At 38.1% G+C, this 16,403-nt stretch overlaps 1 protein-coding gene across 1 annotated transcript in view; it reads right to left on the bottom strand.

Annotated features, from left to right (window-relative positions):
• Atg4a (autophagy related 4A cysteine peptidase) overlaps nucleotides 1-16,403 on the bottom strand; it is a 55,345-nt gene that overhangs the window by 21,399 nt on the left and 17,543 nt on the right. Inside the window, exons 2-4 of the mRNA XM_055618372.1 lie at nucleotides 8,037-8,147; nucleotides 3,982-4,053; nucleotides 2,001-2,099 (exon numbers count right to left, since the gene is read on the bottom strand). Of these exons, the coding sequence (XP_055474347.1) occupies nucleotides 2,001-2,099; nucleotides 3,982-4,053; nucleotides 8,037-8,147 (282 nt within the window). The remainder of the gene's footprint in view (nucleotides 1-2,000; nucleotides 2,100-3,981; nucleotides 4,054-8,036; nucleotides 8,148-16,403) is intronic.

Raw genomic sequence — 16,403 nt, 5'->3', positions numbered from 1 at the left:
TCCATTTCAAGAATTCACTGTTAGGAAAACCACCTCCAAGTTTTTGAAACACGAATTAAAAGGGACAGCAAGACAGCTCAGCAAGGAAAGGTGCTTGTTGCCAAGCCAGACGACTAGAAATTGATCTCCAGGACCCTTATGGTCAGAGGAGAAAAACGTACTTAAACAAGCACATTGTGGCACAGTTGTATACACACACACACAGTCAATATATATTAATTAAAAAAAAAACACTACTAAGGATGCAACTGGAAAATAAAAGTAAGTCAGTCTCATAATGACAGGTATTGCATACTTTTTTCTTATGTGGAATCTAGGGAGGAAATAAGGCATGAAAGTGAAACACAGATTATTGAGGAGGTAAAAAAGGAACAAAGGAGGTGAGGAGGGATAAGGAATTGTAACACAGGGGCTGGAGAGATGTCTCAGTGACGAACAGCACTACACTTCTTTTGCAAAGGACCCAGGACACATGGCAGTCAGCTCACAACCATCTAGAATTCCAGCTCCAGGAAATCCAACATTCACTTTTAGCCTCTGTAGACACAGCATTCATGTGCACATGTGCACATACACACAAACACACATACACACAGACTATTAAACAATAAACATAAAATATTTTAAAATGGTAATACATAAAGTGACTATGATCAAAATATATAAAATATATGGGAGTGCCACAATAAATCCTATTATTTTATAAAATCAATATATGCTAATAAGGTGTAGATTTATCCCATCAAACAATAATATATCTAGATTAAGAAGTATATATAGTAATTGGTGGAAATGGAGTCAGAATATCAGCATTATATTCTCACATTTCTGGTGCTTAACCCTGGGGCAAATCATCTTGCTGCCATGAAGCTTAGTTTTCTCATTGTGAGCTAGAAATTATGACAGAACACAAAGAAAGCAAACAGAAAATATCTTAAATTCTGGCAGGAGGGCCATAAGCTGTGAAAGTTCCCTAGTCCTTTCCAGATCCTCTACAAAACATGGTGCAAGACCTATGAGTCTGCGCAGTGAGAATAATAACAGCCAGCAAGGTCAGCTGCTTGATAGCATAGGAAATTGGACTTTTACTTGAATGTCTGAACTTATGTCCATCCAAGGTGTTCCTCAGAGGTCAGTGAAGAAGTGTGCATTTGTCTCGGAGAACATAAGAACAAGAATTACCAGAGGGTTGTTAACTAAGGAAGCTGCCTCCACAGGAAGCTAACTTAAGTATTTTTGAATATTAAATGGACATACACAGTGAATCAAAACCAAAATAACCCCAGCTTCCTTATTAAGCATTTCCTTTAGGTCACTTACATCCTGAGTCACAGGGGTATTTTAAAAAGAGTCAAGAAACAGACTGCTCACCACACCCTTCTTCCTGCTTTCTTTTCATTTTGTTTTGTTTTGTTTATTGAAACAGGTCTCCCTCTGTAGCTCAGGCTGGTTGGAAACTGACTATACAGGCCAGTTTAGCCTCAAGCTCACAGCAGTTCTCTTGACTTAGCCTTCTAAGTGATGTGATTATAGGTGTGAGCCATCATGGCCAGCAGCTTTATGTTTTGTTTTATGTTTTGAGACAGAGTCTCTCTATGAAGCCTGGCTAACATGTAATTCCATAGTAGACCAGGCTAGCCTCAAATTCTCAGAGATCTGCCTACCTCTGCCTCCTGAATACTGGAATTAAAGCTGTGTAACATTAAGCCCAGTTAGGAACTACAGCTGTTGTTGTTTTTTTTTTTTTTTTTCATCTGACAAAAATAGAAATTCTAAATGATACATCTGTCCCACGTTAATTCTGTCCCAGGAAAATAACTCTCACATGAGGAAACACAAGCTGTTCCAGTCCTGGGCTTGGTTGACTTGTCAGCCCATCACTTGAGCTGTTACAAAGCAATTCAGGATCTGCAGTTTTGTTACTGCATGTTCTTAAACCAACAGCAGCAAATGATACAGCAGATATCTCTGAGACGATCTATAAAGCAAATGAAACTCACCCCTTCCCAAGTGTTTACAGATGAGGGCTTGAGCCAGCATCATCTGCCCACAGCGCAGCATACATCCCCATCCAGCATCAGATGAAGGGCCTGTTCCCCCTGTTGCCAAAACAGATGGACATGAAAATGGGTTTCTTCAATTAATATTTTCTCAGGCATCAGTATATTTGAAAGTACAAACACACATACATATACATGAACTCTAAAAAGAGTTCATACAAGGATTTGGATATAGGAGTGGACATTGTAAAGGTAATGTTGAATCAATGGAAACAGGTTCTACAGGCCAAAGACAAAGCAAACAAATGAACTAAACAAGCCCCTTAGGTTTCTTGCTTTGTGCCTTCAGAGCTTGCATGCTATTTTGGTAAGTGACTATCATATATGGCTATCTATATTCAAATTACCTTGGCTAAAACACGAATGTCCACCAAGGGTGGACATCAAAATTATCAAAGACATATGAAAGATTCCTGACTATTTTAAATGTACTTAATGAAATCTCAAACAAAAACAAATTGATGAAATAATTCTAGATTAGGCAGAACACTAATATCTAGTTATACAATCTAAGTACATACTCTGCCTCCTATCAGTGGATATAAATGAGAAACTGTTTAACAGTGCTAGAACCCACAGAGGATACTTGGTATTTTAAGTATGATCTTACATAAAATGCTATTAATAAGTTAGTAATATACTATATCTTTAACATATATAAACCTAGTTAATAAATAAGACAATGAGTTCCATTTTAAGAAGATTTTATGTAAATTCACACATGTGGCCAGAATTAGCTTTATTAGGGTCCTATTCAAAAGGACCAACATAATCAAATAACTTGATTTTCTTTTCCAACTCAGAAGTAGAAAAGAATTCTAGAGGCATTATATTAGAAGTCTGATTTCAAAGAAGTTATCACTCTTGTAAAAAAAATGGGCCAATTTATTATCCCTCATCCTGGTCCCTTTGTTATAGGGACTGAAGGAGCATCACTATATCAAGACTAAGGGAAGTGACTAGATTTGTGAGTTGGAAGGAGAGCATTCTGGCTCTTGCTAAAGTTGGGATTGAAAGTCAGATCACTGCATATTAGTGCACAGAAAGACAGAAAAGCTATTACCAAAATGCTGTCAGAGTTGATTCAAACATTGCCCAGCTTTGTAAAGATTTCTTCCATCAGCGAACACTGACAGTCTAGAATAGTTGAGTACTGAAAATTGTTCTTTTTTGTTACTACTGTTTGAAGAGCAAAAAAAATGTTTGTGTAGACTTCAGTTTGAACCCATCACAGGAAGGTTAATTTCACCCCAATTACAGGATTCAAACCTGTATCAAAATTGGTCAGACAAGTTTCTTTTTAGGAGAGTAATTTTCATCACTTGTAGATTCATTCCTTCTTCTCATTACACTAGTGTGTGGCTACACTGATCATAAATATTTTACAAGTCTCTCAGAGTAAAATAATTGAACTTATTGAACTCTTCTTTTCCCCTAGAAGGTAGCTAGAAACAGACTAAAATACATGAAAGGAACTGTATCTTTTTTTTTATCTCTGAATGCCAAAATGCTCTCATTTCATAAGGAAACAATAAAACGAATTATTTTCTTTCCTTCAAGGCCCAAACCTCTTTAATAGTGCCCTAGTGCCATACAGCACTGAAAGGTATTTTAATAGCTAGATACTACCCAGTTAAAACTTATTTGATTTTTTTTCTTTAAAAAGCAATACTATCTGTTGCATGAACACTTGAAGGTGGGTCAAAATTACTTCTAGTTTAACACTACACCACCGTAGAACCACACGTGATAGGTTACTAGCACAATGATATTTTTGGATGAAATAAAATTTAACTGCTCCCCAAAATCAAATTCTTTGCCACAGTGAGCTGTTAATTCTGAGGTTTATGTAATATCATTAATAACCTCAGGCAAGCTATCTACATGGAAAAAAGCACAACACAACAAATGATATACCTACCAATCGGTGAAAATTTCCTTCTGTATGTAAACCATAGACGAGCACTTATATCAGACAACAGCTTAGATTTTTCTGTAATTAAATGTAAAGTTAAAAATTAAATCACCATATCCCATCTTTTTAAAATACCTACATTTTATCTATACCAGCAGCAAACTTATTTTCAAACAGCCAATCATATCATATGGATTATTATAGGACTATGGAAATTCACAGAAACTTAATCTCATTTGAGCCTAATAATTTCAATACTTCTCTTTATATTCACTTTGACCAGAGCTACTCTACAGGTTCTTCTAATGATATTTGATACTTTCTGTCTCCTTCTCAATGATTTTTAGGATCCTGACAGGTGTTACCACTGATATCATGCCCAAAAGACAAGAAAAAGGGAAAGCAAGACTCTTATATAACCTAGTTAAGGCAACCATCTCCAGCCTGAATTATGATAGTATCAGTATCTAGTCTCTATTTTCTAAAATTAGAGTTTATATGTTTGGAGGAGGTTCATGCTCAGGAGAAGAGGTGCAAATACATACATCTAACTAAAAAGGAAATGTTCCTGCTAACTTTATGTGAACTTTATCCATAGTAAGGTAAAAGGAAAAAGGAAATAAATGTTCCCGCTAACTGTATAAGTTTTTTACCCATAGTACTTAGTACCCTATTTTTATGTAACAAGATGTATAATATCACAAATATCTTGCATGTCTTTTCTTTTTTTGTTTTATTTATTTTTATTTTTTTTGCATGCCTTTTCAAAACATATGTTTTGCATTCTATTATGTAAAGTCCCCTCAAACACTACAGTTATGGCTTCTTCGTTTCCTCTTTTATTTGGATATGGTTTTGTATTCTCTGGTCACATCTCTCCCTTTTCTCAATACCATATGCATATGTGTATTTAGTATAGAATCCATAGTCATTGTGTTTTTAAAAGTGAAATGGAAATTACAATTTTACCAATAGTTTCTAATTCCATCTCTTGGAGAAAAAAAAAAAAAGAGCTGCATGTTTGTTTCATTTTCTTGTTCCCAGCACTTATCCCCCATTTTGGGAGCTGTATAATGTTAAAGAGTAAGAGTTCTTGGACCTGGAAAAATAGCTTAGTGGTTACAAGAACTGTTCTTCCAGATGAACCTGGGTTCAAGTCCCAGCATCCACATGGTAGCTTACAACGACCTATAGCTTCAGTTCCAGGGTATCTAATGCCACCTTCTGACCTCCTGATGCACAAACCTGAACATAGGCAAACACCCATATGCATAAACTAAATAGATAAACTTAAAAAACAAATAAGAGTTCTCTTTTTTTTGTCTTTTTAAGCACCCCACTCCTACCCACTTAGAAAGCATATCATGTATCCTAAGATGGCCTCAAAATTGCTAAAGACCTTGAATTTCTGATTGTCTGCTTCTACCTTTTTAGTACTGAGGTAACGGGCATGGCAAACAGTCATGGTTTATGAGGTACTGGAGACTGAGTTCAATAGTTGGTGCATGCTAGGTACTCTACAAACTGAAATACAGCCCACAACCCTGAGAAATATGGTGGCATATTTTTATAATACTAGTACTCAAGAACCTAAGGCAGGAGAATTTCAAAATTAAGGCCAGCCTGAGCTACATATTGAAACCCTGTAATGGAATGGGATTTAACTTGGGTTTGAAATCTAACTCAGCTACTTACGTTGCACATAAACTTATTACTCAATTTTTCTGAGCTTCTATTCTCTCATCTGTAAAATGATGAGTAACAATACTTATTCATTGATGAGCTGTAAGTATTAAACAAGATAATTCATATAAAGCAGGGTATCAAACAGATGCCAAGGCTCATAGCCAAACTCTGAGCAGAGTTCAAGGAATCTAATGAAAGGAGGGGGAGATAGAAAGACCTGGAGGGGACAGGAGCTCCACAAGGAGAGCAACAGAACCAAAAAATCTGGGCACAGGGGTCTTTTTTGAGACTGATACTCCAACAAATGACCATGCACAGAGAAAACCTAGAACGCTTGCACAAATGTAGCCCATGGCAGCTCAATATCCAACTGGGTTCCCTAGTAAGGGGAACATGGAATGTCTCTGACATGAACTAAGTGACTGGCTCTTTGATAACCTCTCCCTGATGGGGGAGCAACCTTACCAGGCCACAGAGGAAGACAATGCAGCCAGTCCTGATGAGACCTGATAGGCTAGGGTCAGATCAAAGGAGAAGAGAACCTCTCCTATCAGTGGACTTGGAGAGGGGTGTAGGAGAAGAAGAGGAAGGGAGGGCGGGATTGGGAGAGAAAGAGGGTGGGTGCTACTGTTGGGATGCAAAATGAATAAATTGTAATTAACATAAAAATAAAAATAATTTAAAAAATAAAGTTGAAATATATAAATATATATACACATACATATACATTTATAGAGCACTTAGTTGATATCTGGTATGCAATAAGTATGTGCCAAATGTTGCTGTTATTATATGCCTATCCCTTTAAATGTTCACACAGGTCACTCTTGCCTCTATAGGCTCTATACCTTACAGCTTGGCTCTATGCTCTGAAGAAATGAGAACAAATAAAAACTTTCAGTTTAAAAAGCATTTCCCAGCCAAGCATAGTGTTGAATGGCTGTAAATCTCAGCATGTGAGAGGCTGAATCAGGAGGATTGCTGTGAATTTGAGGCCAGCCTAGTCTACATAAATGACTTGTAGAATTCTAGGTAAGTTCGAACTATAGAGTAAACCTTTCTCAGAAAAAAATAAATAAAATAAAATAAAATAAAAAAAGAAGAAAGGCATTTGCAAATTGGTATCGAAATAAAGCACTTATGACACCCTAGATTTCTTGTAGTTTGAAAAAAAAAAAAAAGCTTTATCTTTCTGAACCTTCCCTTCTTCTCCAGGAATAAGTGAAGGGTTAACTTTTCAAACTACAATTCTCTAATAAAACACTGGGGCCTGGCTCAGCAGGAAGGGAAAAGCATAAATTCCCTGCCCTTAGATCAGCTTCCTTCTATCCCTTACTATATAGCTCTAAAGATCTCTTCTTGTGAAGAAATATATCTCAGAGCTGCCTCTCCCAGCATAGGTAGATGATGAGTCCTTAGCAGTTTCAGAGCACCAGGTCTCTTCTACTCTTCAAGAATGTTGTGGTTTTGATACTCTGCAGGGTAGAGTCTTTCAGAGGCCCTCTGTGGTAGGCTCCTGTCCTGTTCCTGTTTTCCACCTCTTCTGATGTCCATTCTCTTTGCCTTTCTGAATGAGGATTAAGCATCTTACCCAGAGTTCTCCTTCTTGATTAGCTTCTTTAAGTGATGAGACCTGATAGACTAGGATCAGATGGAAGGGAAGGAGGACTTCCCCTATCAGTGGACCAGGAGAGGGGAATGGGTGGAGAAGAGGAAGAGAGGGTGGGATTGGGAGGGGAAAAGGGAGGGAGCTACAGGTGGGATACAAAGGGAATAAACTGTAATTAATAAAAATATTATAAAAAAGAATGTTGTGGTAAGTGGAAAAACTCAAGCCTATTTTCTATCCACTGTAAGTATCTAGATTTTCTATACAAAACAAGAATCAATTATGACAAGGCAATCATTAGGAAATCCTCTGAAACAGAAGATTTCTTGTGTTTGATATTATTTATGACAGTTGTGACTTATTTGGAAGTCCTTATGCATTTTGTCCAGAAGCACAAAGACACGATAAGAATAAGAAATACATAGCCTAATGATGAGATACTAGATAGTAATAATATGAATGATTTTGAATCCTAAGTCTTCTGGAATGGAGATAGACTTCTTTATAGAAAAGAATAAAAATACATTGTTTTTGCAAATTATACAAACAAAACCGTGTAACATGTAAATGTCCTACTAAGGACTCTTGGGGTCTTGGAAGGAACTGTGAAACAAGCAAGTACCTGCGGCTGCATAGTAATAAGTCTCACAGTAGCATCAGCTCTTATCAAGACAATGTTCTGTCAACCCAAGAAGAAAAATAAGGAACTCTTAGACCCAGGCACCAAGTTACCTGGGTCCTCCCAGACCAGTGCCACCAAGCTTACCCATCTTAAGAAGATGCTGCTTCCCCAGGATCCATACCAGCTCGTCAGTATCCGGGAATTCTTCTAGGTAGTCAGTGAAAAGAGTAATCTGGTTTTCATACTTGGACATAACTAAAGGAGAAAAAAAGACACTTAAACATAATTTCAGAAATAGGGCTTTCTGTGTTTACTGATTTCTACCTCTAAAGGAATACTTAAATATTTAAATAAGCGGGTGCATAGCAAGCACTTTACTGACTGTGCCACCTCCTCAGCCTTTCATATTTCCTTTCAGCATTTTCTTGTGGTCTATATAAAATGATATCTGAAAATCCTCATATCCAGAATTACGTTAAAACTCTTTTTTCATAGCTTCTCCCCACAAAAGTAGAGCAAAGTTGGGGCAGTAATATTGTCAGACTTGGCTCCTGTCTGTTCCTAAGGGAATATTTGAAGGTTTATATGGAAGGTTTCTAGCAGCCAAGGCCTTGGAGGGGGCTGTGACAAGCCTGGAAAATGTGCAATTGTGGAGATGATAACACTGTAACTAGAAGACTATATATTTTTACAGTGTTTTCATTTTCTATGTTACTCATATATGGCTTCTACAAAGAAGGCTCTTGAGATTGATCATAAATAGAACTTGTTCCTGAGATTCACAAATGAATATTGTGATGTTGTGATATAATAAGAACTATATATTTGCTCTCTGTCACCATTTTCTGGAACACAACTCTGAAAATATCTGAGATTTCCTGAGCACTGGGATGTCAGATGCATCTTCTTTTGTTCTAGTATTTGGTCTTCGAACCTAGTTCCAAACATGGGGCTCCTAATCCCTTGGAATTTCCTAGGTTAAGAGTATCTTTTGTTCTAATAAGGCTGTTCTTGGTTGAGCACTCAGATGCTAATCACCTGTAAGACTAAGCATGTACTAAAAGCATGGAAGCTTCATTCCTAACCCCACCTGCAGGAAGGGAAGAGAGGCTTAAGATGAAGTCAAAAAAGCTCATGTCTACATGATAAAGCTTCCATAAAAAAATTGCACACGCGTGGGCACATGGGTAAATGTACACAGGTAAATACTTCCCTGAGCTTGTAAGCAATACTTGCAAATGATTAAACCACAGGTGATAAAGAATGGGGGACATTGGTCATAGGAACTTTACTTTATAGCCAGTTAGTGAAAAGAAGATATCTCAAGTTGGGACTTATAACTGGTATCTCAAGTGCGGACAAATCTTTCAAGACTGAATGTTTAACCTATAGGATCAGACCCTAACTCCAGGTGGGTGGATGGACACTATAAAATTACATTAAATAATACGAGACACCGTTGGTGTTTGCTAAAGAACTGGTTTGTTGAGAACCCACCCCCTCCAGACACAGTGTTTATAGAGGTGCTGAGTGGTGAACATGTGTAGCAAAAGCAAGTTTCCTTATTACATTCAGCTATAGTTATTTCTCAAGGTAAAGTATTCAAGTGAAATAAAATGAAATAAAACTATAGTTCTCAAGCTATCCTTTCAGAACTGACAACCCTGCAATATGAGAGGTGTCCAAGTTCACATTCACCTTTGTGGGAGGGAGGAACAGTTCTGCTAAAAGATTCAAGACTGACTCATATAGGAGTTCTGCCTCCAAATTATTTCTAAGTAATTCTCTTTTGAGGCAAGAATAATAATATTGGTAGTAAATAAGTTTCTAAGCCAGCATGTCAAAATCTGTTTTAATCTATAACCAGAAAAGTTAAATTGATAGTTATAATTCACAATTTATGGTGCTGTTTGCATGGGAAAATGCACTGTGAGTTGAAAACAAAGGCACCCAACATTTCCTATCTCTTACCTTTTGAAAGATAGCCCCTAACCCCTTTCCAAAAAGAAGCTGAAAGAGAATAGGGGCCCTTTTGATCAGCTGCCAGTAGCTACAAGGACTCTCTAAAACAGTTAGGTCCTAAGCATCCCATTGGGTGTATTTTCCTGTGTGAGCAGCACTGTGGGATATGTTTAAGTCACTTGAAAGGCCAGAGTGTTTGGGTTTGGTTTTCTAAATCAGAATCATGCTGTCTTCACAGAAATAAATGTTCCTAAGTATGAAAGATCCCTTGCCAACCATGAAAGCAGGTGTCTTAGCTCAAAAAAGATTTTGTTGGCGGTTGAAGTCATAATCCGTTGTCATTACTTTTAAAAACACAGCTAAGTAGGAGTATTTTCTTGAAACATTTCAGAATTCGGGTCTCTTGGGAATTTAAGTAGCCTTTCTCCTTTGGTTTGTTTTGATTACTAAGATTACACTCTCTGTAGCGTTTCAAACCTAAAGAAGTTAGACATAAGACGGTTCTCTCATTCCCCAGAGAGCATTCTGCCAGAGAACCTGTGCCCTCTTAATCACTCTGCCTCTGGCCTCAGATCCTGGCCCACACACAGGAAATACCAGGCTAAAAATGATGATTCAGGTCAAGCCCTTCCCAGGAGGTGGTGGGTGACAGAGGCAGTGTTGATCACGTGGTTTTCCTCTCCACCTCATCCTCAACCCAGCACAGGCAGGAGCTTGAGAGGAGCATGGGAAAATGACAGCCTTGGTAAGAGTGAGGACAGGTGACACTGGATAAATGTACAGCATGTACACATAGAAACCTTAGATCTGTTTTTAGTATGGGCAGAAGAAAATGATTCCTCTCTTGCTAACCCTGCTACCATGAGTCATTGCCCAGCTGTCTAGTCAATTTAGTACAGCCCTTTAAAGTCTGTGACAACTGCCCTGCTTCACTTAGGATGGCTCTGAATAAAATGGTAGCCAAAGAATTTGATTCTGGCTCTTTACGCATTCTCAAGCTGTGCTAGGCCTGCAAGATCATTATAGCTTCTATTTGTATCCTTTCCCCTCTTAGAATACAGACACCCAGAATGCAGTGTGTCTGTCCTCAGTAAATTCTCAATCAAGGCTGCAAATATGGAACACAGAGACGATGAGATTAGCCAAAACACAAGAGTGGCAGAGTCACTATCTAAAAGTGTGCCTGCTCCAACACCAAGAAAACTCAGACAGAAGACAAAGCCACCTAAGAAATGGTGGAGGTGGTGAGAAAAAAAAAAGTATTCTAATTTCTGACACAATTACTTTGGACTAACAGCAAACACCTTTAACTCTCCTCAGGCCACAAACTACATTTGGCTAGCCTTCCAAATTTAACAAACCAGATATCAAGCTTAGAAAGTTCTCTTCTTTCAGGCTAAGTAAAGGCAGGGATACAAACAAGCAGTTTGTTTGACCAAAAGTAACTGCTACTGGGCCTAAGAAAAAAAATACACTCCACATTGTTATATATTATGTTAGAATAATTATTGTACTGACGTCTCTAATGGGTTAGCTTAATGATTAAACCAGAATTTCCTTGAACTTCTAGAACCTAATGCCTCCTGTCCTAAACAACGGGGCTCTGTACACATGTTAGGACATGTCTTCACCTCCAGCCAAGTCAAGAGATACTTCTGTCTTCTATATTCGGCTTCGTAAAGCTTAAGAATGAGAATTATGTGTCCTGAACATGTACACAGCCTTGGAAATACAACAGCCCTGTGTATACATGTGTTTTCTAGATTCTCAGGACTATCTCAAGCTTTTAGAAATCCCCGACACATCATATCTCCCTGTTTTTCATTGGACACTTTCTGTTTAGTTAGCTGCAAAGGTTTGCTACTGCTTCAGGCAATTGAGAAGTTGTGTCTAATGGTTTCAAAAACTCCACCTCTGCAACCCTGAGTCAAGATCAAATAAATAAGACTTATAAGTGGGGCCTTCCAAGGAACGACTAGACAGATGATAGTTCTCTAGAACTGAAACTATTAGGGGTCATAATGGCTGCTAGGTAGCTGGATTTTCTGTGACTGCAAGCTGTTGATTTTCAAAGATATAACTACAAAGTACAAGGCCAAAGATGGGAGCAGGACAAGTTAAAAACACAGCAAAAATTCTTCTTCCCAACATATATCGATTTTCTTGGATACATGGCCCCTGTATTGGTGCAAAGCTTTTCATTTATGGAATTCTGAATACATTGATTCTGACACATGCTGCCAGGGTTTTTTGTTTTTTGTTTTTTTGGGTTTTTTTGTTGTTGTTGTTGTTTTTGTTTTTCCATTGCCATCAAGAAGAAAATATTTCAAGGCCCTTACTTCATCATTTTTGCTAACATTATACTTTCCCCGGGGATTGACTATATTTTCTCACGGTTATTTTAGAAAATTACAAGTAAATGAAAAAAAATATGCCTTGAAACACAAGATTTTTTTTTTTTTTGCTACAGTTTAACAAAGACCTTACAAAACAAGGCTCAAAGATACTGTGAACCTTGTGCTGAAGAAAGAAATGCCACAAGCTCTTTAAGGTGGAACTAAAACTAAACTCAGGGCCAGGAGGAATTTGTGATAGAGGTTAACTCCTTGTAGGTTCCCCTTTCTAACTGCAAGCAAGGAATGCTTGTTCTAAATCAGCCTCCTCGGCATACATGCATAATAACATAGTACTGGAAGGTCATATCTTTAAAATCAAAACCCTCACAGGAGAAAACACATACACACAGCTGAATAGCTATCCATAGTTCATTCCGTAAACATGAACTAAGATGTTTATGTACCAGAACCTACTATGTCCTAGGAATGAAGGGAAAAAAATCAGTGAAATACAGTGTTGGTCCTTCACAGGTATTTTTTACTCTACAATGGAAGATGGTTCCGGAATCAGATAATAGCAGAATGTAGAACATTCTGTAGAGTAGTGTAGAAGGTTGAAAAGCAAAGGGCACAGCCCAAATAGTACTGAAAGGACCTTTTCAAATTTAGAAAGGTGACATGAGAGGTAAGCCTCCACGGCTACTGAGGTAAAGCTGTGCCATGCTCTAAGTTACCTATTGTGAAAAATAGTGATTTTCAGGCTGTCTTGTCCTGACTGATTCCAGTTCACAAGCAGTGTGTGGTTTAAGATGCAGACTGAAGATAACTCTGGATTCCATTGTGTGCATGGATAACCACCACCTGTCCAGCACCACCTATGTAGCACAGACTAATATTGTTTTCCTGAAAGGCCAAATGTAGTACTTACAGACTGGTAGGCTGGGACTATCTGAGCTCATGGGCATATTAAAAGCGTATGAGAAAAACCAGGCCCAAGGACTTATCAAACTCACCAGTACAGGTTACAACACCTGCACTGGGACCCTGAAGGACACCTAACACTGCAATGAAAATAACCCCCAGTGACTTGCCATCTGACCACCCAGTACGTTTGTCCAGGGACTAACAGGTACTTGTAACTCTCCCTATGGCTTCAGATCAGCTTGGTCCCTACAGCTACTAAAATTGTTGTCCATAAGTCTATTAGTATGTCTGGACTTGGTCCTGGACCTTGCCTCTATAGTTCTACTCAGTCAGGCCTGCCAATCCTACAGCTTAACCTTGCAACCCAACAGTTCAACTCTAGCAACTCTTCAACTGGGTACCTTACCTTAACACTGATGGTACAGATGTTCTATGCATCTGCACTGGTTCTCTACCTATCTCCAGTAAGGCCTTTTTTAACCCTTTGAACTCTTCTCAAGCCCTTTCAACACTTCTGTAGCTATTCTATAACCTTCGTTTATAAAGACAAAGTTACTGCTTGATGTGCAATGTGTGATCTGAGATTCAGTATTTGTAATCAAGATTGTAATACAACCAGGGCTGCTTGGCAAACTGTACCCAGTAGGCTACCAGGATAACTTATGAACTTGTTGTTAAAAAAAATTCTGATTTTGTAGAAAGACATAAACATGTCCATCTGTTTGTCATATGGCACACTAACAACACTGGCAATAAGATAGAAACTGTAAAAAAAAAATAAAAATAAAAATAAAAAAGATAGAAGCTGTAATGGGAAAGGGAGGAACTTCCTGGTTGAGGAAACACTGAATGGACTTGACAAGCAAGTAAGTGCAGGGTCAGGTAGGTGAAATTGAGAGACTGAAAAAATAACTTGTATCTTTCAAATATGAATGATGAGATGTTGACAGAAAAATAAAGGAGTAGGCAGGTGGGGTAATAAGCTTTGTGTCACCGGAGCATTTTGGACTTGTAGGTATGGGTGCCAGGTTTAAATAGAAGAGAAGACCACCCACAAAGGAATTTTGAAAAGAAGCACAGTAGACAGTAGGTTGATTAGGGAAGTCTAGAAATCAGGAGAAAACTTCAGAACCCAAAGGACTAGCACATCCTAGAATATGCCTGCATTCCCTTCTGGCTGGGTTCATTTATTGCTGTGGTCTCCCTCAGTCTCTGCTGACTTCTGCATAGGCCCTATGCCCTTTTCATTCCCCTCATTTCTTGTGCCTGACATTTCTGACAATCAGGAACATAGAAAAAATTTAAACTGTGCAAGGACAAGTGTTGCTCTGACCATGCTACCATCTATCTCTGATATCTCTGCTATCATCTATCTTCGTCAGGGTATATAATGTAAGACTCAAGGCCCCTCTGCTATAACTGAGACAAGAAGTACCTTGATTCCTAGCAACATGCTTTCTCATTCTTAACTAATCTACTTGGCCACTTACCACTGAGGAACGGGACGGAATAACAGGATCATTTCACATTAGTGAAACTCCTAAAACATAGAGTGGGTTAAAACTATTGCAATTCTATGCTCTTATACCAATGGACAGTATATGCTCTTATACAATGGACAGTAAATGTCAAACTAAGTATAAGGCCACAGCAACACTCCAATACTGAGCTCATGATTCATGCAAAAACCAGGAAATTGACACTATCCAGTCAAAATAAATAGCACTTTAACTGGTTTTCTGATTTTTATGTCTGATTCTCTATGATTTTTCATATCTAGCATGGTAAAGAGAAGGAACTTCTGTTGGAAATGGCTCTACTCTTGGAGCTCCAAAATATAACTTCTAGCCTCAGTCAGCCATTTAACTTAACCTGCAACGTTGGAGGAATGACTATACTTCTTTGAACATTAGATTCTCCTATTTTAAAATGTAAGATGTAATTTTAAAACATCAGGCCATAATTCATCAAGGGTTAAGAGATCTACATAGTGTGTTATAGTTAGTACTCTTGGTGGGCATGGCCACCTTGACCAGGATGGCTTAGATTTGCATATCCTCAATTTAAACTTTGATCTCACTTCAGGTTCCCAAAGACAGACTTCTGGGTTTGTTGAATGTCTTTCTCCCTCTTCCCAGTATGGTCATATTGAATAAATCTCCTTTTTCTACTTCATACTTTAAAAATAAATTTTAAAACACCAGGCATAGTCTTGCTTGTTTGTAATTTCAGCATTGTGTTATGGCAGATGGGAGTGGGGAGTTGTGGTGTGCAAAGATAGGCAGATCCCAGCTCACTGGCCAGCTAGCCTAGCCAAAAGGTAAAGTTCAAGTTAAATGAAAGACACTGTCACAAGAGAATAAGGCAGACAGCAATAGAGGGAGACACCAAACATCCTCCTCACCTCTATCTGCACATGTACACACAGCCTATAACACATGTGCCCCCCAACACACACACAAACCAAGAAGTGACATTGAATATCACAGAGGGAATAAGAGTATGCTGATCATAGTATTGTTCTATGAAGCTGGCTTATATTTAAAGATTATAATAGAAAATGTATTTTTTATTAATACGATGATCAAAAGGGTTAGAAAGCCACTTGCCCAATACAGTAGCTACTATCTACACAGGTCTTTTAAAATTAAAAGCAATTTTAAAAAATCAAAAGTTTTGGACTGTAGCTCACTGAATGGTAAAGTACTTGCTTAGTGGGTATGAGGATCTGAGTTCAAGCTTTAACAGAAAATTATACATCAGTTTTTCAGCCAGGTGGTGGGGATACACACCTTTAATCCCCACACTCAGGAGGCAGAGGTAGGCAGATCTCTGAGTTCTCGGCCAGCCTGATCTACTGAGCTAGTTCTAGGATAACCAGGGCCATGTAGAGAGACTTTGTCTAAAAACAAATAAACAACAACAACAACAAAAAAAAACAGTTCTTCAAAGCACTAAGCTACATTTCAGTCACTGAAGAACCACATTCAATAATTACTGTGTTAGGCAGAATGAACACAAAAGACTTCCATCATCTCAGAAAATTATCATAAGCAGTTTATTCTAAGGGCTCTTCAGTGGTTCTGTAGGAAGTGGGGGTAAAGTGAGTTGACAGTACAAGTACGTCAAGCCATGGAAAAAAGATGAGGTCATGTGTCACTCTAAAAAGTCTGTATGTCAATTTTGAAGTAAATGAATCAATAATTACCTATTGTGTTCTAAACTTGGTACTATGAGGAATATAGAGAAAACAGAAAACTTAGTCACTAAGTATTAAGTGAACTGGTTA

This window comes from Psammomys obesus, unplaced genomic scaffold (genome assembly GCF_907164565.1).
Source record: "Psammomys obesus unplaced genomic scaffold, mPsaObe1.curated_primary_1811, whole genome shotgun sequence".
NCBI lineage: Eukaryota > Metazoa > Chordata > Mammalia > Rodentia > Muridae > Psammomys > Psammomys obesus.
Note: the sequence above shows the minus strand (reverse complement) of the source record. Positions and strands in the feature narration are given on the sequence as shown.